This window comes from Pimephales promelas, chromosome 8, assembly GCF_988280905.1.
Source record: "Pimephales promelas chromosome 8, fPimPro1.hap1.1, whole genome shotgun sequence".
Taxonomy (NCBI): domain Eukaryota; kingdom Metazoa; phylum Chordata; class Actinopteri; order Cypriniformes; family Leuciscidae; genus Pimephales; species Pimephales promelas.
In genome coordinates, this window is record NC_142776.1 from 6,326,258 (window position 1) to 6,349,344 (window position 23,087).

At 35.8% G+C, this 23,087-nt stretch overlaps 1 protein-coding gene across 2 annotated transcripts; it reads right to left on the bottom strand.

Annotated features, from left to right (window-relative positions):
• Positions 1 to 275: 275 nt before the first annotated feature.
• Positions 276 to 21,728, bottom strand: ptger1a (prostaglandin E receptor 1a (subtype EP1)). 2 transcript variants are annotated; one of them, XM_039663809.2, is made up of 3 exons: positions 21,603 to 21,728; positions 1,762 to 2,663; positions 276 to 1,226 (listed from the first exon to the last, which is right to left on the bottom strand). In XM_039663809.2, the coding sequence occupies exons 2-3, from the start codon at positions 2,611 to 2,613 to the stop codon at positions 957 to 959; spliced, it is 1,122 nt and encodes a 373-aa protein (XP_039519743.1). In that variant the 5' UTR covers positions 2,614 to 2,663; positions 21,603 to 21,728; the 3' UTR covers positions 276 to 956. The 2 variants fall into 2 exon arrangements, with proteins under 2 accessions (XP_039519743.1, XP_039519742.1); XM_039663808.2 differs by lacking the exon at positions 21,603 to 21,728 and adding an exon at positions 6,206 to 6,625 and having other exon boundaries at positions 277 to 1,226.
• Positions 21,729 to 23,087: the final 1,359 nt, after the last annotated feature.

Consider the following 23,087-nt stretch of genomic DNA (forward strand, 5'->3'; position numbering starts at 1 on the left):
GTCGGCCTGGTTTCACAGACAGGGCTTAGACTAAGTCAGGAGTAGTAAAATTAGGATATTTACGTAGCTTTTAGAAATGGGCCTTAGAAAAAAAATATATAATTCTGGCGTGTCTCTTGAGACAAAACACTTACAGCACTGCGTATTACATTTACATTTTATTATTTTATAATAATAATAATATTATAAGCCTGCAGATTTGTTCAGTGTGCTCCATGCTGCAAATTAGTTATGAAGTAACACATAAAAAAAAAAAAAAAAAAAAACTTGTTTTATATTAGCAACAGAAATGGACACACAGTAATTCACACACAGCCATTTGTTTTGTTTTAGTATAATGCTTTTCAATGTAAAAATACAACAAGCCTCCAAAAATGGAGTGATAACACAAGAAATAAATTATACTATATAAACAACAATTATTCACATGAGCATTTTTTACACAGAAATATGCAAGATAAACATATGGTAAACTTAGCCTCAGAAATAGGCTATAAGTTTACCTCACAGTAATATATTATTGATGATCATGCTATATCAAATCTATCACAGGTTAACATTAGGTGAACATTTCTTTTCAAATACTTATCTGTTTAGTGCCACTTCACTATCATGCCATGTTTCATACCCAGGACAGTCGTAATGGGGAATAACTGGTGACAAATAAAAATAATGTCCCATAACTTAAACTACAAAACTGGCTGAATTGATGCTTTAATTACTAACTGAAGGACCAAAACTGTCATACTGGCATGCATGTTTCCAGCCAAATCCTTATTATTAGCGCTCCATTGGGAGTAAAAGTACTGTTCATCTCATGCTTTATTTATCTTTGTGCAAATTTGCTTGAATACATTCCTAGCATGCGAACATGCTGAAATAAAAGGGAACCACTGAGATCCTCAATGTTATTTGACCAAGTAGGCTTCGTCTTTTTTATTGATGTACACTATGACTCACACTCTACTGACAGGATTCTTCTCTGAGCTGGGGAAGGAATGGATCTCCCAGCAGCGATAAGTGCTTTCCTTAAAGTCTGTTTGACGTTTGGTGATGAGGTAAATCTTTTGGAGGATGGAACGGCGGAGAAGAATGTAAACCCATGGGTCCAGTATCTGGTTCCATGAAGCTATTCGCACCCCCATTATCATCAGGGTCTTATAGATGGCAAGGTCATCTCCAACAGAGCCCTCATACGACTGTTTCACTGTAATTAGGCCAACAATCTAGAGTTAAGAGTCAAAGACAAAACACCATAAGGATTATGATTACACAAAATAAATAAATAATTCAATGCCTTAACTCGTCTTGTGACACTTTGCAGACTCTGCTGTGTGTTTATGTGTTTTAAAGGAGGTGTGGCTTTGGAGACACTCTGAAGGGAGGGTGGGATCTCATGCTTTCAAAGCTAGCTTGCAATTGCTAGCCTCTCCGAAATTGCATGTTTTGAAATTTAGATCACTTCTATTATCGATTGCTATAAGTAGCCCATGTGAAGAGAGTTTCAACAAGCATAACAAAAAGTGTTTAAAAAAAGCTTTAAGGTCCAAGTAATCTATAATCTAGTCAATCTAAAATATTAGGTGTGTCCCGGTTTGCGTACTAATACAATTCAACGCCATTTTTTGGTATAAAGTGAGTAGGATGTTTTACACTGACGATTCAAAAAGAAAAAAGTGTACTTTACACTCAGCAGGAAAGTGAACATCAAGGGACAGCATTGAAAAGCAGTGTGTGCTTTGTTCCATTGCTCGCACTTACCAGAAGGGGGCTCCAACAGACACAAGACGTGAACATTATCCCCACAAGTTGTACCACCATCTCAATATCATGGGATTTAGCTAATCGACGGTTACAGGGTTTCCTTCGTATCCTCGCTAACACCAGAGTCAGTCCACTTATGGTGTTACAGACCAAAGCAATAGCAAGGGATGTCAACCCCAGTCCTGAGAACAACAACACAAAAGCTACGTCTGCCTTCTCGGTATCCTCCAGCACTTTAATGAAACACCAGGTTCCAGGGTACTGGTAGGTGTATGAACCCAGCTGAAAGCAGGGCAGAAGGGCAACGCAAAGAGCTGCTAACCAGATGATGGAAAGAGAGAGTTTGGTCCTTGCAGTCGTAACCAGTGAAGCATGGAGCAGCGGCTTTGTCACACCCAAACACCTCTCAGCTGCCATGGCACAACCAAGAAAGAGCGGACACAGCCCGAAAAACACCATGCTGCCCCCTAGAAACTGGCATAATGGGTCCGCCCTGTTGTATTCTTCAGAGGGTACACCTCCAGAAAGATACATCCTCATGACTATTGAACCAGGTATGACATGTCCCACAAAGTCTGTGGCCACCAGAGAGCCGGCGAACAGGAGAAATGCTTTGGATCGTCGACGTAGACGGGCGTATGCGTTTCCCAGGATGAGTAAAGCTACAATGTTAGACAGGATCCCCAGGGTCATTGACAACATCGCAGCTATGGGGCCGCTCAGGATCGGCCTCTCCGAGGTGACGTTCTCAGGATTGGAAAGTGATGGAGAGGTCGCCTGTCCTTCCCATTGACTGTGATTGGAAAATGGATTGAGTGGCGCAGCGCCTGATGAATTGGTGTGATGCATGGCTAACTCAGTGGAGTGTTTAGCTGTGGGGCTCCCATCTTCATGTAGAGCTGTTGGGAGAGTGGAGAAATATCTTAGAACGGATCATTTGAAAGATAGTGTTAACTTTAGGGCCATGTATACAGCTAACGTAACATTCTCAGAACCTTCTGGCAAAGTTCTCTCCAAGTTTTGAACAAACGCTGTTTCAGTAACATTAAAGGGATAATTCACTTTGAAATTAATTTTTGATATGTTTTAGCTTACCTCAAGGACATCCAAGATGCAGGTGTCTTTGTTTCCACAGTATTGACATTTTTCAGTCAAACCGTTGTTGTCTATCAGTCATACACTGGAGGCTAAGGGGGTCCACCAAAAAGCATGCACAGAGAAGTCAAAATTAAACATGATTTAATGACTCGTAAATGTAAGTACACATTGATGGCCTAAGACATGAAACGAGCGGTTTGTGTGAGAAAACTAACAGTATTTATATCGTTTTTACCTCTTGTAATCATAGCCATGACAAAATGATCTGACGGCACGGGCGCTTCGGTCTGCGCATACGCCGACGTCCCTCTTTGTTTATACCGAGATTTCTGAAGTTTTGCCTTTCACTAAACATATTTAGATATACGGAAAACCACAATGGAAGACGATTTCGGTATATCTAAATATGTTTAGTAAAAGGTAAAACTTCCGAAATCTCCGTGTAAATATTGAGTGACGTCACACGCAAGCGATCACTTCCGGCGTAACATTGAACTGATTCAGTTCGGTTCAGTCGGAAATTGCACAACTGATTCAGATCACTTGGACGTGGCGGTGTACAAGAGGTAAAAACTATATAAATTCTGTTCGTTTTCTCACACAAACCGCTCGTTTCGTGTCTTAGGCCATCAATGTGTACTTACATTTACGAGTCATTAAATCATGTTTAATTTTGACTTCTCTGTGCATTCTTTTTGAGGTGGACCCCCTTAGCCTCCATTGTATGACTGATAGACAACAACGGTTTGACTGAAAAATGTCAAAATTGAAAATACTGTGGAAAAAAAGACAACTACATCTTGGATGCCCTTGAGGTAAGCTAAAATATATCAAAAATTAGTTTCAAAGTGAATTATCCCTTTAACAGAATGTTCATTCAAAGTTATGGTCTTTAATAAAGTTCTCTAAACATTACAAAAAACATTATTTACAGTTTGTGTAAAATTTTTGAAATGTATAGGGTACTTCTATCAGAATGTTAGGAGAACAAGTAACGATTCCATAATGTTTGCAAAATTATATTGGAATAATGGAACGTTTCATAAATAAATAAATATTTATGAAGCTGCAGTCCTCAGTTTTACCTCTTTGTCACCATCTCCGTTCGAAATCCACAATTGCAGTTATTCGCATTATTATCAACTTTACGTGTGAGAATGTGCAGCTGTCAATCACTGTGCCGGTGTGGATACTGGCATTCAGATTCACAGATTTCTTTTTTTTTTTTTTTCAAAGTTTGTACTTTGTTGTCAAATTGTTAATGTTAACAACACCAACATAGCGTGACTACATTTAAAGTTTTTGCATGGGCCGATTGCAGTCTCTTTTTCCAAACACTCAGTCCAAAGTCTTTATTTACAAGTCTTATTTTAGTCTTATTTTACAACAGTTGATTCTCCAGTTGTCACTGGTGATTGTCGTTTGAAGCTTTCTGGATCTGCCATCAAATTGACACGTTTAATTATATCAAGTGCTGTGAGAAAAGGCTATAAATCTTCACCTCCAATATCCTCACTCGCAGAATACCCTACTAGTCGAGACGACTCCTTTATGTGTACAGATGTGACGTAATGACGCAAAGACATGCTCAAATCTCCTGTGGAAATCCACCAGTCACTGGAATTGAAAACATTTTACAAGCTTACCCTTTTGAATCGAGCTAAGGCAAGCAGATAGTTTTGAACACTGGCTGGTTATGTACTTGCTCAAAAATTAATTTTGGATCATTTTTTAACCCCAAACACTTACGGACTGCAGCTTTAAATAACTTAATGGAGATACTAGCAATTTTTTTTTTTTTGTTAGCTTTAAGTGTAGAATACCTTTGCTATTTTTAAGAGTGTGTTTCCATTTGCATTCAACTTAAATATTTGAGGCTTCCGTTGTCGCCAGCTTCCAATAACTGTACAAAAACAGTCTATTTATTTAAATATAATTTCCATATTATTTAGAAATCATAATCATACTGGTTTGAACTTTGTAGTGTAAGCTGTTTAACTGTTTACTGTACTTTGTCATTCTGCTATTTATTTATAGTAGAAGTCTCACACATTCACATAGCTTAGCTACTTTCGTGTTGGAAAATAAGGTGGATATGCCAGTTCCCTTTTAGCAAATATATGCATTTAAAATGTAAAATCTTTCTCTTTCTACCTGAATATACTTACTGAATACTCATACACTCTATGCTGCTCAAATAAGACAACAGTAAGCATTATTGCCAGATAAACGTTCGAAGTATGTTGAAAACAAACAAAAAGTTTCATCATTTAGTAATCATTTTTGAAATAAACACTGCAATTATGCATTTTTTATCCAGTTTTGTGTAAAATGTTGTCACGCCAAGTACATTTTTTTCTGTTTACAGATCAATCACATACAGTGAATATTAAACATAAGGCACACATTTTTCATACAGAGAAAAACTGTAAAAGACTGTAAAATATCTTTTAAGTAATTTTCCTGCAAAACACTCTCAAATGTATGTTATTTTGTTTGTCAGAACTATATGAATTACCATATATTATACAGTAAAAAACCTAAAAGAACCAAGAAGTCCCTGCATGACACATCACATGATTATGTTCTAGTTTTGTTTCTTCTTAATTTTATTATCAGAGGGCTATAACACATTTTGTGTGATATTCATTTTCCGTTTCATAGAGGCCACTAACAATGAACTCTGATTCAGCATATGGCTTTCTATACATTATTATTATGGTGGTTTTCAGTATATTAGGGTAAAACACCATTTTAGGGTAAAAAGCTGATTTTGAATGGTTCAAGTAGACTGGAAGTCATATCATTTGATGATAGGTTCATATTGTAAGTTGTAAAACATACCAATATGCCATTCTGTAATATCTATAACATTGTCACAGTAAATTTCTGGCAACCACAGCTGACAGTTTTTTTTCCTTTTCACCATAAGTTTAAAAATCATGGATAGCTTTTTAATATGACCCAACCAAACTTCAATATCCCATACTTTCATATTGTCATTAAAAAAAGGAAAGAAAATTAAGCTGAAGTAGGGGATAAATATTTAGCCACACCAAATGCTTATGAGAGACACAAACAGGCATGTACTGACAAAGGCTCCTGCAGCCTCAAATCGTTTAACATTCCTCAAGGTTCATTCGCCTGCCTTTGACCTCTCAATGTTATTTTTTAGTCCTGGAAATCAACAGCTCTCTTGAAGAATGCAGCAGTGAGTCATATTTAGTTGGTTATGGATAATTTACAAATCCAGAAAAGATAAAAATAAGTTGCATATTGCAACAAGTTCCTACATGACACAGCATCTTATGTACAACTCAGTGAAGACCAATGCAATGCTTACCGTTATTAAAGAATATCCATTGGGATTAAAATGTCAGAAACCATGAGGATTGACAAATTTTGTATTCTGTTTTGTAAACAAACTAAATATTTCATTTAATATACAAAGTTATTTTTACTTTTAACTAATAATAAAAAAGTAAATTGCTGTTAAAAATAAAATAAAATGATGTTTAACAAAAATTACAAAGTAACCGGTGAACGTAGAAGAAAAAGGGTGCATCGTCATATCCATTCCTCACGAGCGTCATCTTCACTTCAATAGCAGAACAAAAGTAAAGCAGTAAGTTCACATAGGTTACAAAATAGTTAACAATAAGAGGATAATATGTTTTTTTCCCCCTCCAGACTCCAGATAGATTAATATAGTTTCGCGATGGTAGCCTATTCCTCCATCAGACGCACGCGCGTGGATCAGTCGTTTCAGTAGTGTGTTTCTGAAAGAAACATGCCGGTGACTTCAGCCTAAACCCCTCCCTGATGAAACTCACTGCTCTTAGGTGAGTCAGTGTGAATCCCTCCTACCGCTTGAGGTGCATGTTTTTGAGAGAAAGATGCTGCTGCTGTTGTTGTTATTATTAGCCTGTTATTAATGGGTTAATTAATTAATTAAAAATAAAAGTCTTAGCAAGTCATATTACAAACTAACACTTGAGTGATTTCAGACGTTGGCTTGTCGTGATAGTTATTTATACTTTAAATAATAATTAAAAAATGATTAGCCAGCCTATTAATAATGATAAGAACTGTTACAGATAGCCTACCTGCATTCAGCATTAGGGGTTTTCTCTCGTAGGTCTGACCTCGAACATATCAAATGTTTCACCAAAACAGTTTTTTTTTTTTTTTGGTAGATTGAAGACAGGTGTCTGTGTTTGCTAAATTTTTTTTTTTCAACCTGGCAAATTAGAGTGGCTCCACACTTGTGGTTTGGATTTTGACTTGCAGCTAAATTTTTATGTGGTGATATTAAAGAAGGCAAGAGAAAACATTATGTTGAAGTGCCATGGGTGTATTAAAGCAACGATTTATTCTCAAAAACTCAATAGCTATGTTTGGACTTTATTATGCACTGAAGCAATGCGATTTAATTAACTTCAGTTTACAAAATAAATTGGCTAAAGTTGATGCGTTAACACCAACATCACACAGCAATTTAAGCAATGAAGACTATAATGTGTGATATGGTATAATATTATATTAATGCATAATGTAGTAAAATATGTAGGCCTACATATTTGGCCTGATCAGTTTTCAGAACAGTTGTTGCCTGCTTTAAATGAAAAATATCCGTGTGTTACCTTTTACATTTTGGACATGTTATGGGTTACGCCTCATAATCATTTTACTAAGCAAATTTAACTGAAAAGCCCATAAAAGGCTGTTTAATATATATATATATATATATATATATAATTTAGTAATAATATATATATATATATATATACAGTATATATATATATATATATATATATATATATATATATAATTTAGTAATGAGGCACAAAAAATGTTGCTGTCAAAAAGATCAATATCTCTTCCATGACCTATATATTTTTTGTTGGAAAAATAGAATTTTTGTAGCTAATACTTTAAGGTATGTGTTTACAAAAAAAAAATCACAGGAGTGTGACAACTAGCCCCATTCTTCTCTATATGCCATTGAATTAATGCACATTTGTAAGACTGAGTGTATGAAGTGATTTGGGTGTTATCTATTATTTTTAATCTTCTGTGGTTGGTGCTTTTCTTTAATAAAGATGACACTAACATAAAAAAAGGTTTACACAGCAAAAAAATAAAAAATAAAATAAAATAGTAATATATATATATATATATATATATATATATATATACATATAACAGCAGATATTTTCCATTCACATAGCACTATCTATTCTCCAATTCACTTAATAATCTTGTGAATGTAGCCATTTGTATTCTGTTTGATTTCACTCTCCAAGACTAAGTCTGAAAGCCCTGACAGCGACCAAAGTTTTATTTATTTATTTAAAAAACCCACACATGCTGCTTCCTCTCTTCCCATGTCAAACTCCCATGTGAACCTGCAAATTGAGAGCAGAATATGTTTTGAAAAGGAGCACCAAAGAGTCAATCAAGATCTGCAAGACGCATTGATGTTGGAAATCAAGGAGTGCAGGTCTTAAATAAAGACATATTCATTTGAACTGGAATTTATTTTTTAATATAAAGGAATAGTTGATAAACAGATGTTAAAAACAATATAGGAAGAGTTAAAATTAAAAATTAAAATGTATTATTCACTCACCGTCACGAACGGGAATGGGAACGGGTCTTTTCCATACAATTTAAAGTAAATGTTGACAGAACTTTAATTTTTGGGTTAGCTACTCATTTAATATTAATTATTATTTATTAAGTTTGAGTTCTACTAGTAGTGCTGTGCTTATAGGGTTAGACATCTTGGAATAAATTTTTTTTTATTATTTTTAATATGGTCAACATGCTGAGGGTAAATAATCTTTAATAAAGTTTGACTCTAATGAAGTTAGACTGTGGAATGAGGGTGTAGGCCAAATGGTAAGATAATTTCTTTAATAAACATAACAAAATTGCAGCCTGAAATGAAAATATTTTTGCAAAACTTTGAGAGCAGGTTTGGTTTAGATCCCTAGAGCACTCAAAGGGCACAAGTCAGGAAAAGACAGTGGCTCCCAATTTTTCCATAGAGGTGGAACATTGTTCACTACTTGCCAGACATTACAAATCAACCCAGATGCATATTTTTTCCCCTCTGGCACAAGAAGTGAAAACAGGTATTTATCCTGGCATGCACATGGACATGCGGATCCAGAAGTGGATCTCTGTGGATTGGAATGTGGTCTGTGTTGATCAGCACGCAGTTGGTTTCATGTATGCATTGCGATAATAGGCTCATTTTGTTTTGCCACATTCTGCGTTTGGGTTTTTGCTGATTGCTCATTTGTTTGCTCTAGATTGAGGAATTTTGGAGAAGAAGCTCCCATTGGAGCTGAAACAAGACACAAGCAATGGGCTATGTGGGTAGAACTACTGCAGACGCAGACGAGTTTGACGTTATACATCTGTTTTTGTTCCCTCATTTAAATAAAGCGATCAACGTTCTCAGTAATATGATTTCTAAAAGGGCAGAGCCTTCCACTGATTTGTCTCTGTGACATTCACAGTAAGGAAAACAACTAAAGCTATTTCCTCCACCAATTAGAAAAGCATTTACAGATGAGCGCAAACCAAATGTCTTCTCTACGAGGCAGATGTGGAAGAAACCAAGGTGCCAGATGGATTCTGAGTCTTGAAATCATTTTAAGATTGACAACTCCGTCTATTTCATGATGGCCAACATTTGAAAACTTCAAAAAAAATTGCAAATCAGCATGATTATGCCATCATTTCAGAAATTTCTGGTCCCTTAATTGGAAAAGTTAACAAAACAAAAGGAATATATAATTGCTCTAACTATCTGAATTACTTGGAAAGACATGCGTTTCTGTCAAGATCATTCTCAAAACATTTCAAAACCAAAGCCTGAATCGCATAAAATAACTATTAATATTGTGTAAATAGGTCAGGAAGGTTTCTAGAAATAATTCCTGTTGTTAACCTTTATCCTCTGACTGTTTGGCCACAGGCTGAATCTTTGGTTTGAAAGCAAGAGACATGCAAAACCAACCATTTGATCTGCAGCCCAAGATTCCACCCAGCCATGAATCTTTCACAAATCAAATGTGGTTCACCACATTCACATTAAAATGTCAAGGCTTTGAAAACACCCCCCTATTCTATCGCCTGGCCCTCCAAACAGAATGCCAATGCGAAGTGAGGTGGACGGGTCCAGAAGTATGAGAGAAACCACAGGTTCCCATGGCCTACAAGGCTGATCTTGGTCATCAGGAAGACTTGGACAACATTTCCAGTTTTCCTAAAATAAAATCCTTTTTCTGATCTTTCATGTAGTGTGTAGCATAGCTGTTTGTGAATGCAAAAGGTCTGCAAAGTTGTAAAGATCAATGTTTACGACAAATAATGTTTTTGTCTCCTAAAAGAAAGAACCGATTCTGAACTGTGAAAACAAGTCGTCAGCAATTCAAGTCTAACTTCCTGTTAATAATGATTAGGGGTGTAACGATACACATATTCGTCAACTAGTTATAGGCTTTAAGTCCACAGATCAGCAATATTCACCATGATTTAATGTACTGTAACCATGGAAGTTTGGCAGGAATAGTAAAATGCTTTCAAGTACGTCACACATCTTTTACCAGCACTTCAAAACTCAAATAGGCTATTATCATAATTAAATGTTATTTTTAATGTGATGACCAAAACATTATTTGTTCATCTTTCAAAGATAACCCCCATTTATAAAGCTACAAATTTCAAGATATAGAAAAACTCACTTATTTAAAAATATTTGTAAATAATTTGAATTTTTTTAATTGAAGAAATTTCTTTCTTTTTGCTGTATCGAAAACGTACCGAACAGTGACACCACTGTGTCGTATCGAACCGAACAGTGAATTTTGTGAACCATCATAGCCCTTGTAAATGACGTAACGAATATATATATATATATATATACACAGTTATATCTGAGGCTTGGTAGAGTTTGATTCTTGTCAATATATCAATAAGACGGTGTTTTTAGAGTTGCGATTCCACATGCACTTCCAAAGGATGAGGACTGCAATAAAGCCTCCATCGTTACTGTTTATATAACTGTGTATTAAGAGCTGAGGAAGCCTCTGGAGCTGAAATTCAGATATAGTAATATCCAGCCCGTTCTCATCCCAAGGCGTCATATACTGACGCTTTTGACATTTCGTCTACATCCAACGCACATGGCACCCTTTAGCGTCAATATGAGACGCAGATATATATGGGCCAGAAGGCGCCTCCTAGTGGTCTAACCCTAACCCTACCCCAGAACTAAACCTACCATAACCGAACAAAGCTCTTTGCATGTTATATTGACCCTAAAACGTGCCATGTGCGTTGGATTCAGATGAAATTTCAAAAGTGTCACTATATGACATAAGCCACTAAAAGAACATCATATTCAGAACAGAAGAGAGCATTTTCTTCCTACATATACTGCAGCTGTCAGGATAGATAGTTGGTTAGAGATTGCAGACAGACTTTAACAATGTGAGTCATATTATGAAAAGGGAAAAATAACCCTGCGATACCATTCATTACTTAGTTGTGCGAACACAGACACACACTAGAAGATGACCGTTTATATACTTTTTAAATCTGGCACTAATCTGAACATCAGGCTCTGGAAATGAATTTCAAACAATGTTCATAAAAAAAAAGGTGGCAGGACTCATCAGGACATTCTGGTCGGCATGGTCTTCTCTCACGTATTCACCAGCCTCAGGGCTAGGTCAATACTTAAACCTACGCATGAAGGTCTAGCTTAAGGCCACATGAGACAAACGAAGGCTTTATCTTTTCAATGGCAAATCCATTGAAATCAAATTAGGCTTTTAGCAAACTCTTAATTTGCTTACAAAATACACAGTGAGCAAAGCAGTGCAAGTTAGACTGTGAAGGCCTAGGGTACTTGGATCTCATAAATCAATTTTTAGCTATTCAGAAAAGACTGTTATGTACACTTACTTGGTAATATTGATTCAGTATCGGCTCCATTACCAGATAGACTCAAATCAATTAATGGACTTTTCTCACTGTCCCTTCTGCTGATTTATTGTATGCAGTTGACCCTTAATTGCTTAGTTAGCAATACTGAAGCTTGCTATTTTTCATTTCAAGCTGGCATGTTTTATGCGCTTATGAGTTCTTCGAAATGGCTCTATACTTACTTGCTTAAGTAGAGGATTATTACGGAAAATCTTTTGATCTGAATATCACTTTCTAAATGTGGAAAATGGATAATTGCAGTGATAAAATGCAGAGTAAAATGTTGAGTATGTGATAAACAACTGGCAATAATTCTCAGGCCATTCCACACTGGCAATAACAACTCGTGGTCCATTAGATTTGCTGTAATTTGTAAGACTGTCATGAACATAAAATTGAACATATGGTTGGTGGGTGGCGAGAGGACCATAATTACATTGGGAACGATGTGTAAGAAGATTCATATACTGGGGAACGTCCATGGAGTCAACATGAATCAGGCAAATGACCTCAATATGTTTCAGCTTTCATTATAGAATGGACATTGTATTGGTTACCTATCTAAAGCAGTCTAATTAACTAATGATGGCTTATAAATGCTTTTATTTCAAGTTGAGCTCACATAAACGTTCAATGCGCGCTACACTAAAAAAGAAAAATGAATTCTGTATCTAAAGACAACAACCTTGCAGGGTTTCTTAGCCACAGAACTAGCCTGTTTTAATAGCCAAACATGGTCAAACTCTTTTCAGAGACATAATCAAAACCATATCCTGTGGTCTGGAGGTTATGATCATGGCTATTGAATTTACCCTGGTGCATAAAACGCCACTGTTAGGTATCAGATGTTAAATTTAACCAAAGTTCGTTGGAGTAGAAACTTGATGGCATGTCTGGTTAAAACATGGGACAGATACCAGTCCTTTAGTCTCTTTTATTTAAGGTTCAAGATTAAGTCTTGAGTAATTCACATAACATGAAGTTCATGGCTTCGCTTGAAACAGATTCACAAGATGTAAATGGAGAGTTGTTAACAGATGGAGAGGATATAAAGGATGGTCTTAAGTCACTACAAACAATACAACAAAGAAAATCAAACTCATAGAATTCATCAATAAACACATCACGAACATATACTCAATCCAAATAATGAATAAATATCCAATCCAAACAATGCATAAACAAATTCAAACAACACAATTGGCAAAACAAACTTACTTAGCACATCCTAAGGACTCAAAGGAGTGTTCATTCAAACACCCACACCTCACCAATACAAAAGAAACAAAGGAAAGAAATGAGGTCTACTTATAGACCTTGACCAGGGGTGGGTGTATGCACTAGATTTGGTAGTGTAGTCCTCTTGGAATTGTGGGATAAAGTGTCATTTTTTAACTGGACCAAGATTAAATGTGATATAACCTTCTTTTGAACAAACTTCAGCTTTAATAAAGTAATATTACATGAGCAAGAGTGTGTTAAGGTTGCTTATATGTATGGTTTTGATTAACAAAGAGGCTGCACATTTGTGTGATTTTACTTTTATACACAGTTCAATAAACAAGAAGTTGATGTAACTTAAAGGGGTGATGTAATTCCATTTTCATACAAGTTAATTCGATTCTTTAGAGTGTAAATGAAAAGTTTGCAATATACTTTAATTATAAATTCTCATTAGTAATGTAAGAAAACAATTAAATTAGTGAGATGTATGGACGCTATGTGTTTACTGATGTATACGTACTCAGTTTGTAAAAACACAATAACCATAACACGTTGTTTATTACAAATGTGCGATTATGAATTATATTGAGAATGTTGTACATAGAAAACATGCCGTAATGTACCCCGAGTCTAAAACAGCCAGTGCAAACGACTTGCAAAGATTAATATAAAATATACAATTTTACACTCACTTCTTCTGGAGGTTCAGCATGAACACGAACAGTTAGTAGGCTACCGATTGTTTTTTAAGGAGCAGATATTTATATAGCATTTTGTAACTATTTTACATTTTGCAGTTACAAAACAGTTACAAAACTATTTTATAGTTACAACTATTTTACATTTTGTTTACATTTTATTCATAAATAAATTGCACGATCCACTACACCACGATGAAACACCCTTTACGAATTCATACGAAATTGCCATCAGCTAAATAGTCACATTTTCTCAAGAAGGGTTTCCTTCTTGAACGGATCAGCGTTTTGATCGATTCGTTCGAATTAATAATTCAGTGACTCAAGTAATGATGTAACTGCAGAAAGAGACAATGAAGACTAACAGTGTGTCTGAAAGAAAAACAGACAAGCGGAGAGATACATTGAAAAATCCCAGTGCTTTTGGACAGTCAATGATGTTTGACAAATCAGATTTAAGTACAAGTGTTTATATTTAATTTTTTTTAAGGTTTAAGGTATAATTTCTACAGATAATACTCCACTTTCTTTTAAAAAAAATATTAGGAAATGAGCATTTCAGAACAAAGATAGTAGTATCTCAGCCTATATTTGAATAAACAGCATGTTTTTAAAGGCAATTTGTGAAATACCTTGATTGCAATGTTTTCTACATCATAAAATGCATTAAAATATATAATTCTGATGCTTTTCCTGTGGAACGTACTTCGATATGCCTGAAACACAGATCGAATATTGTGCTGGGATAGATGAGACCTTTTAGCTGTCTTTAACCACTTCTCTGCATGATAGCATAAAACATCTGGAAGGTTGTGTGTGTGGAAGTGTGTTTATCAATGGTCATTCCGTGGAAAGCAATAGTTTCATCCCCTTGTGGTATTATGTAAATAAATGAAACTATAATTGTTCTGAACCCTCCCTATGGGTCTTCACAGGGGCCTGTGACCCTATAGGTGGTCACTGGCGGGACAGCAGGGGGTCAGCCAATTATTGTTTGATCTCAAACTAACTTTAACTGCATTACACTAAAATAATGCACTTTTAATGCACTTTATGATGTAGAATTATGATGTAATGACTTTAATGCACTTTATGATGTAGAAAACATTGCAATCAAGGTATTTCACAAATTGCCTTTAAAAACATGTTGTTTATTCAAATATAGGCTAAGATACTACTATTTTTGTTCTGAAATGCTCATTTCCTAATATTTTTTTTTAAAAGAAAGTGGAGTATTATCTGTAGAAAAATACTATAAGTTTTAAATTTTGTATTGACCCAGTCATATTTATCCAAAGCAAGTTAAAAATGAGGACAAACAAATTTAGTAGATTTCCTGCTTTTATGGACCTTGTTCTTCCACAGCTCCTGAGGCTGGTGTCAAATTACAGCTGTAGAGAAACCAGACTGCGAATGAACTGATTTTAGTAATTTGGGAAATCTACTCCCTATAGCCATTACAGGACCTCTGGTGTTACCATTTAATAATGTCAGCTTTCAGGATATGGATATGTGTTCCCATAATGGACTTTAGATAAAAATGAAAAGTCTATATTATCTAAAATAAACTGCTAAGAAAGAGAAACTAAGAAACTGCATTTGGGTAAGTAAACGAAAAAAGAAAAAGAGGTCGTGGTGAGGCAATTTGAAGTGCATGTGGCCAAATTTTACCTACACACACACACACATCAGGACATAGATTTCTTAGTGTAATATCATACTGTACATTTAGTGTTAAGATTTTTTAGCGCCACATTGTCATGGCGTTGAAATTATAAAATTGGATATAACCTCAGAAAATGTTAGAAAACATTTTTTTTTTAATATACTAAAATCATGTTAACATGCATATCTTGTGAGACAGACCTTTGAAGCAGTGCGTATTTTAATGTATACTGATTGGCCTCATTCAATTCCATAGTTGTTGTTTTTATATATATTCTTAAGTTGTTCTGAACCCATATTACTTTAATGATTCTCTCCAGTGTTTTTGATGTCCTTCAGAGCTTTAATGAAGCTTAAGTCTTTTACTGCTCAGGCAATAATAAATGTCTCCGCTGACTTTTTAATTGACTTTATATGTGAGAATTCAAGCTGTGAGGTGTACTGTCCAAAGGCTGCCATGGCCTGGGTTGTTTTTCTTCCTGCTTGACCTGGATGAATTCCTGCTTTAATCTTATTTTTCAAAAGCAGGGTCCATATTACATATCCATAAAGGCAGCTGCCGCTTAATTCCACTTTATCTCATTCTGCCAAGTTTAACACGTAAGTTTTCCTTTGAACTACTCTCCACAGTCTGGATCTGAAAATGACAAGAAGATTCAATCCAGAAGATTGAAATATTTTGTGTGAACTACTCACAAACCCTTCATTTATGACAAAGGAATCAATGTAAAATGAAAGTTTAATACATTTTACATCCCACACAACACCTTAACCACCATTCCCATTCTGATTTATATCCGTAAATGCAACAGATATTTTGTCTTTTGATGAAATGCTAAATACTCCCTCACAGGGTCCAAAGGTCTGTGGTCATATTGAAAATCAGTGATTTAAAATTTTAATTTAAACCTTTAAAAGAAAGGTTATAAAAGAAATGAAATGAGAAAATGAGAAAATACATTAATCATGTGAACTCAAAAGGTCACATTTTAAAGGTGAATATAATTTGCACAAATTAAATCGCTCAAATATTGATTGTTTTCAGACAAGTTTCTCAAAGACTCCCACCCATCTTCTATTGGCCAGGCAAACAGACGATCCCGCCCTGTGATCACACCATTGGTCGAGCCTGTGTTACTGTGTTTGCTGGATGGATTGCAGAATTCAGGGGAATATATTAGATAGGGTAAAATGCGTTTAACAGAAAAAAAGAATAGGCCTAGACACTTTGATAACTGAAAGCATAAAATAAACATACTATAATATAAAAAAAAAAAACAAGTTTGAGCATTTGTAGAGATTTGTGAATGACAAATGGACAAATCTTTGGTGTAGATTCTGTTAGATAAGAACTGGTAGAAAATATTTGAATATAAATGTACACATTTCAAATGTAAGATTCAATTGATCATGTGAATGCATTTACCAATAAATTCGGAAGGATTACACTCTTTTGCATCTGGAAAAGGTTGATGTTATGACCAAAACGCTATTAGTTAATGTCTCTGGCAAACACAATGTATTTCTCAATGGATTTGATCTTTCCGGAGGCTCTGTGCTCTTTGAAGACTCCTGAGAAATGAAAAGTATGTCCAGAGCTATAAATCACGAGTGGACATACATCTCCAATGTGAGATGTTGAATAAAAAGTGAGATGATGAAATACTGTCTCATAACTCAAGCACACACTGGTGTTCTTTGTTGGATTTGCAGTTACGGTCAATCTCTTCTCCTTGAATAAAACACAAATGGTTTGTCTCTTTTGGGATTGAGGGCTATTGGAATTAAAATAAATGTGCAGAAAATTGTGCAAATGGCTGATTTAACATGGACTATAGCAGTTATCTTTGGTGTAAGATTATTATATATGGCTATTTTTGAATGCATACAACATATTTTTCATTATGCATGGCATCATTTTATAAATTGATTTATAAAAAGTATATTTAATTTTGATGTTTATAGCTAGAAGATTACAAATAAATGAATACATACAATACAAAATATAAAACATTTAATATAATATTGTCACATACTGCTGAGCCAAAACATTATGATCAATCACAGGTGAAGTGAATATCATTGATCATCTCCTAACAAGGCCACATATTAAGGTCTGGGTAGATTAGACAGCAAGAAAATAAACCGTTCTTGTAATCAATGTTTTGGATGCAGGAGAAAGGGGCAGGAATAAAGATCTGAGAGACTTTGACAAGGTCATATTGTTATGGCAAGGCGACTAGGTCAGAGTCAGAACAATAAAGGCTATCTATCCCATCTGGTCTGAGCCAACAGAATACTGTGGCACATTTTAATGATTGTTATTTCGAGGAATATGACAGAATACATTGCATCGCACTTTGCTGCATAACCTCAGACCAATCAGAGAGTCTATGACCACTGTCTACTGTTGAAAGCGGCTACAATGGGTACACGACTGGACCTTGGAGCAGTGGAAGAAGGTTGTCTGGTCCGATGAGTCCGTTTTCTCTTAAAGAGTAAAAGTGTGACCCTCTCTGGGGAATGTTCTGCTGGAAAACACTGGGTCCGACTATTCATATAGACTTACATTTGACATGTGCCACCTACCTAAACATTGTTGTTTAGGTAGGTGGCACCTCTTTTTAAAACTTTCAAGAGGCTAACCTTCTTTCACAGAGAATTTGATTAAAAAACAAAATTAAGATGAGTTTCAGAACTTTGTAGCCCACTATGGGATTTGCATAAAGAAAAAGATTCAGTGTGAGAATCAGTCAGTGAAGAAAAAAGAAAAAAAGAAAAAAAGAACTGGAGAAAAAGAGAAGATTAGGCAATGTGAGAAACACAACAAAACAAGTCTCCAGACCCTTTAGAGAGTCATGATTCATAACACAAAAACTCATGGATTCCATTTGTTCATCACAACAACAACGGAAAAAGCTATTTGATATTTTTTATTGCTGGTAAATAAACTCAAAAGACCAACTAAGATGCACCTGCAATTCAAATGCACTTACATTTCCCCAAGTCCCTTTAAATGTTAGCAGAAGGGAATGTAAATACAGACTAAAGAACCAGCCAATGAATGATTCAGCCACTGGGGAGAGATAAAGATATTTATCTATTTGAATATTTAAAAGACAAAGCTGTTTGTCATTTAACCTAATCATGCACTGAATGCCAAAGATAATTAGATTCAGCTTTCTTGTGTGAATGAGTTTTAAAGTATTTTGAAGTAGTATAATAATGTCGTAGTAAACTGAGAAGTTATAGGATTGTAAAGGGGTCATACTTTTGTCATTTTTCGTACTCATACAGAGTTATAACAAAATTACTTCCATTTACACAAAAATGAATGCACAAAAATGGTAAAAGTTTAAGTTAAATTAAAATTAAAGTTTAATTTCTGCCCTAATTTAAAGCTGCAGTCCGTAGTTTTTCCTCTTTATCGTCATCTCTTGTTTGAAATCTGCAATTGCAGTTATTTGCAGAATTATCAAATTTACTTTGATAGGTCTTTAGCGCCCTTGTTAGTGTGCCAGATACCCCGGTTCAAATGAGCGGGTTAAGTTTGGTGCCGTGACCCGGATAGGAGTGAGGTTTAGGGGGGTGAGTGTAATGGACGTAAGCCTCAAGAGGTGTGCTAGTGTAACCCCCCAGGTCTCCGGCGGGACAGTCGGGCGCTCAAGCAAGGAGGCTAAAGACTGCAGCCTCTAACGTCTGTCGCTGGAGCGCCTATTGAGATCAGAGGAGTGAGGTTTACTTGCCTCACTAAACCTCACTCTCATCCGGGTCACGGCACCAATGTAACCCCTCCACCCGGGTCCTACTCAACCCACTCCGAGCGGGCCTCAAACCCGGGTCTCAGGCGGGAGAGTCGGGCGCTCTAGCAAGGAGGTTAAAGACTGCAGCCTCTAACGTCTGTCGCTAGCGGCTGCGTTCTTTCCTTTTTAGCGCCCTCACCTCCCATGCCAAAGACCCCGGTTTGAATCCCGCTCGGTTACAGCAAGTGTCTGGCAGCATAAGGGCCTGTTCACATATCGCGTCTTTTGCACGCACAAGTTCGTTATTTCAAATGTAGACGCGCGGTAGGCGCGCTCATAATGGAAGTGGTGCGGTGCGACGCGCTTGTTTTTTCCAAGCGCGTCCGTGCCGCATCTCTTGCGGCATCATCTCAACTTTTCAGAATGCCGCAAGCGCACCATAAGCGCACAGTAGGTCACGTGACAAGAACCAAATGGAGCGCAACCGCAATTAAGCTTTGGAAAAAAGGAGAATGCGGCGTGCATTTTCTACGCTTTTTTAGGCGCTATATGTGAATCCGGCCTAACACAGCGTTTTTAGTCATTTTTGTGGACCATTTTTGTGAATGGGGATCGTTTTAACAACATTGTTGTCTGTACACGAAAAACGCGAAAGAAAAACTTTTCCATTTTTATATATTGTTGTTGTGTAAAGCACAAAAAAGTGTGGCTCTGAGGTGTGTGCTTTTATTGCGGGATGCTGTAGTTTCTGACTATGATGAGTCTGGTGAACAGATGGAGAGCGTATGTGACTTTTGTAAGACACTTTAACTTAAACTGTAGCTATTACTAGTGAACAGACTTTCTTTTTTTCTCATGCATAAATTGTTGAGGCGCTCTGCCTGGATTTGTCATTGAATCAGTCTGCTTTAAAAATAGCGTATTGGTAAGTCAATGCGGTGGCTGGACCGTCAGAGAGGCCAAACATCAAACAAGCAATCATCTGGAAATGTATTCAGACAGTGTACTTGCTGTCCAGGGTATTATTATTAATATTCAGCCTCATATTGTTACGTGTGCTCACATGAATTATGTGCTGAAACATTCTTTTCATTTAAAAAATGTGACAGAATGTTTTTGAAACTCAGATCATCTTTCGTGAAAGTGTGACGGTATATAGAACATGCCTCAGGACAAATTCAAAATAACTTTTTTAAGACTGGTTTTTCCCCAACAATGATTTATCTATGAAAAAAAACTAGGGTTTCACACAGCCCATAAAATGTCTTTGTTTAAAAAAAAAAGTCTTTTCAAGTTCTGTAAGTTAATTCGTTCGTCGTAGTAAGTTAGTCGTCCGTGAGGGGCTGCCGCTTTAGTTTTAGTGAAGTTGTTAGTAATTTTGTGTTTTTATCAATTTTATTATTTTTAAATATGTAGTTTTGACTACGTTTTAGTTTTTATTTTAATTCATTCTAGTTATTTTAGTGCCTCAAATTAAACTTAATGAATATGTGATTTTTTTCATGAGGGACTCAACATGAAGGCGAAATAGAATCTGGGAAAGTATTCGGGAGAGGGCTCCCTCTAGCGGTTGGATGAATGGATATTTATTTTATCTTAAAAGTAATGACAATGTTTTTCAATTGTTTTAATTTGAATTAACAATAATAAACCTGGACTAAAGTATCAAAAAAGCATCCAAAAAAACAAAACCTGAAAATTTATGAACATACAGTGCTAGTCAGGTAGTCAATTTAGCTAGGCCTGTAAATAAGGATTACTTACACATTAGTGGATTTCACTACAGCCCATCATTAACATTGTTATGTAACTTCCTCTTCTTCCTTCCTCCCATAATTTCACCTTTCCTTCCACTCATTCTGTAATCTCATGGGATGTGCTATCAACTAATCTTGCAAATACTGTGCCTTTCCCTAGTGAGCTGCATAATGAGAAGTGTAAAAAATTAGCCAGCACTTATTGCTGAAATCTCCGGCAAAGTGACACAAAATCTATATTTGAAACTATAACAGCCCCATTATACATTCATTTTATTGAGTTGATACAGCTCATGTTTTATTATTATAATATCATTCTAAACAATATTTGATTGATTATGATCAATCAAGCAATCAAATCAATCAATCCATGGACCAAATATTGCACATGAAATGTAATTGTTGAGATGCAAATCTTGTGAACCTGCAATGAAAAACCCTCAGAGAAACATGCTCACACTAGGCTGAAAATATCCTTGATAAACATGTTATCTTCAATTACATGATGAGAGAAGAACTGAATTTGTTCACAATATTCACAACCCGTCAGTGATGAAAGATACACTAACACGATACATACGTCTTTTTAAGCAGAGATATGCCATTCATTAAAGTTCAAACATCCTTTAGTTTTGAGATCATCTTACCTGGGCTTTGTTTTAGATAGATGCAGTCGGGTCTGTCGTGTCATATGACAGTAGCAAAATCAATGTGTCATCAGTGGAGGAAACTGAAGATGCAGAGAGCAGCATGATGAAAAACACGTTGTTCCTAATAGAAGGACGAGCATAAGAATAGCATTAAAGATATTTTCTCTTGTGAAGATCTAAATTATATAAATAATGCTAAGATTTTCATAGTTCGCTTCCTAATGTAAATTTTTCACTGTGGGTTTGTGTTGACTGCCAAAACTGATATAATCATCATTGCAGTTTATTCTTTTATCATGACAAAAACACATCCATTCAATAAGGTTTTAAATAAACGACGTGAATTATGGGGATTATTTTTGTAGAACATTGTGAAGCAGCTCAAGATGGAATACAAAAAACGACAAGTATCCTCTAAGAGTACATCTGCACTGAGAAACGGCTCGGAGAGCTCCGATTGCAAAGCCACAAGTCGTGTAAGAAACTGTTCTCAGCTGCCAAACCTTGAAGCGTATAAATCATCTATCAAAGATTACAGGCCTCGTTTAAATTGAGAAGAAGGCTTGGATGCTCTACTGCAACTCAATATTGTCATCTCACACAGTTTTAACCTGACTCCCAGACTTAGTTTGGCTCTGATACCTCGTCTCTTGTACTTTGCAATGATAATGGACTTTTTGAAGTCTCCAACACTATTTTCAAGGGTCCGGTGCCTCACTACCTTATATAATCGTGATGGATAATTTAAAAAAAAATTTAATTTGAAAAGGTTAGCCTACTGAACTTTCCAGAAATTCCAGATTGTCCCACTTCAGCTCCAAAGTATCATTAACTATGATGTCAGTAAAGTTAAACCTTTAATTAATGTCACAGCATAATGGGACTGAACTGAAAGTGAAGGGACATGGACAAAAAGTACATGACTAAACCTTATGAACCAGAGAAACAAATGTGCAGCCATCTTTATAATTGCCTATTGTGTTTGAAAATTAGCTGAAGTGGTTTATTGTTGAGTTAACGAAATTATCATGAGCATTCAGCATAATGTTTGAAGCGGGATGTAATAACAAATGTATCGAAAACGAGCGGTTCATTCATAAATCCGAATCTTACCTTCCTCCTTCTGTGGAAAATAAATACTAACAGGAAGACAGAACAAAACAACAGCAGCGCTGGCTGAAAAGGGCGGGAAATTAATTGAAATAGAAATACAATTTTGGTAACTTGCCTATTTTTTTTCTCAACACAATAATTATATATAATATCAAATATATGATGTTAAATACTATATTAGCCTATAGGCTAAGCTTTTTAAGGCTCTCAGAGATAGGCTTAGCATGTAAAGCACATAATAATTCGGTTTTTTTTTTTTTTTGGTGTTGGCCCAGTAGGTAACATCTCTCAGCATTGCTGGTTTCCACTTCACTGCTGGAAGCAAACGATAAGCTACCCTTGAAACATGGGTTTCATTTACATAGGAAT

Bases quoted from the DNA above. Each gene is read 5' to 3' on its own strand.
- ptger1a (XM_039663809.2), bottom strand. From the start codon at position 2,613: ATGCATCACACCAATTCATCAGGCGCTGCGCCACTCAATCCATTTTCC. The intron at 1,227-1,761 runs GTAAGTGCGAGC...TCTTAACTCTAG, and splicing joins TCTGTTGGAGCCCCCTTCTG to ATTGTTGGCCTAATTACAGT.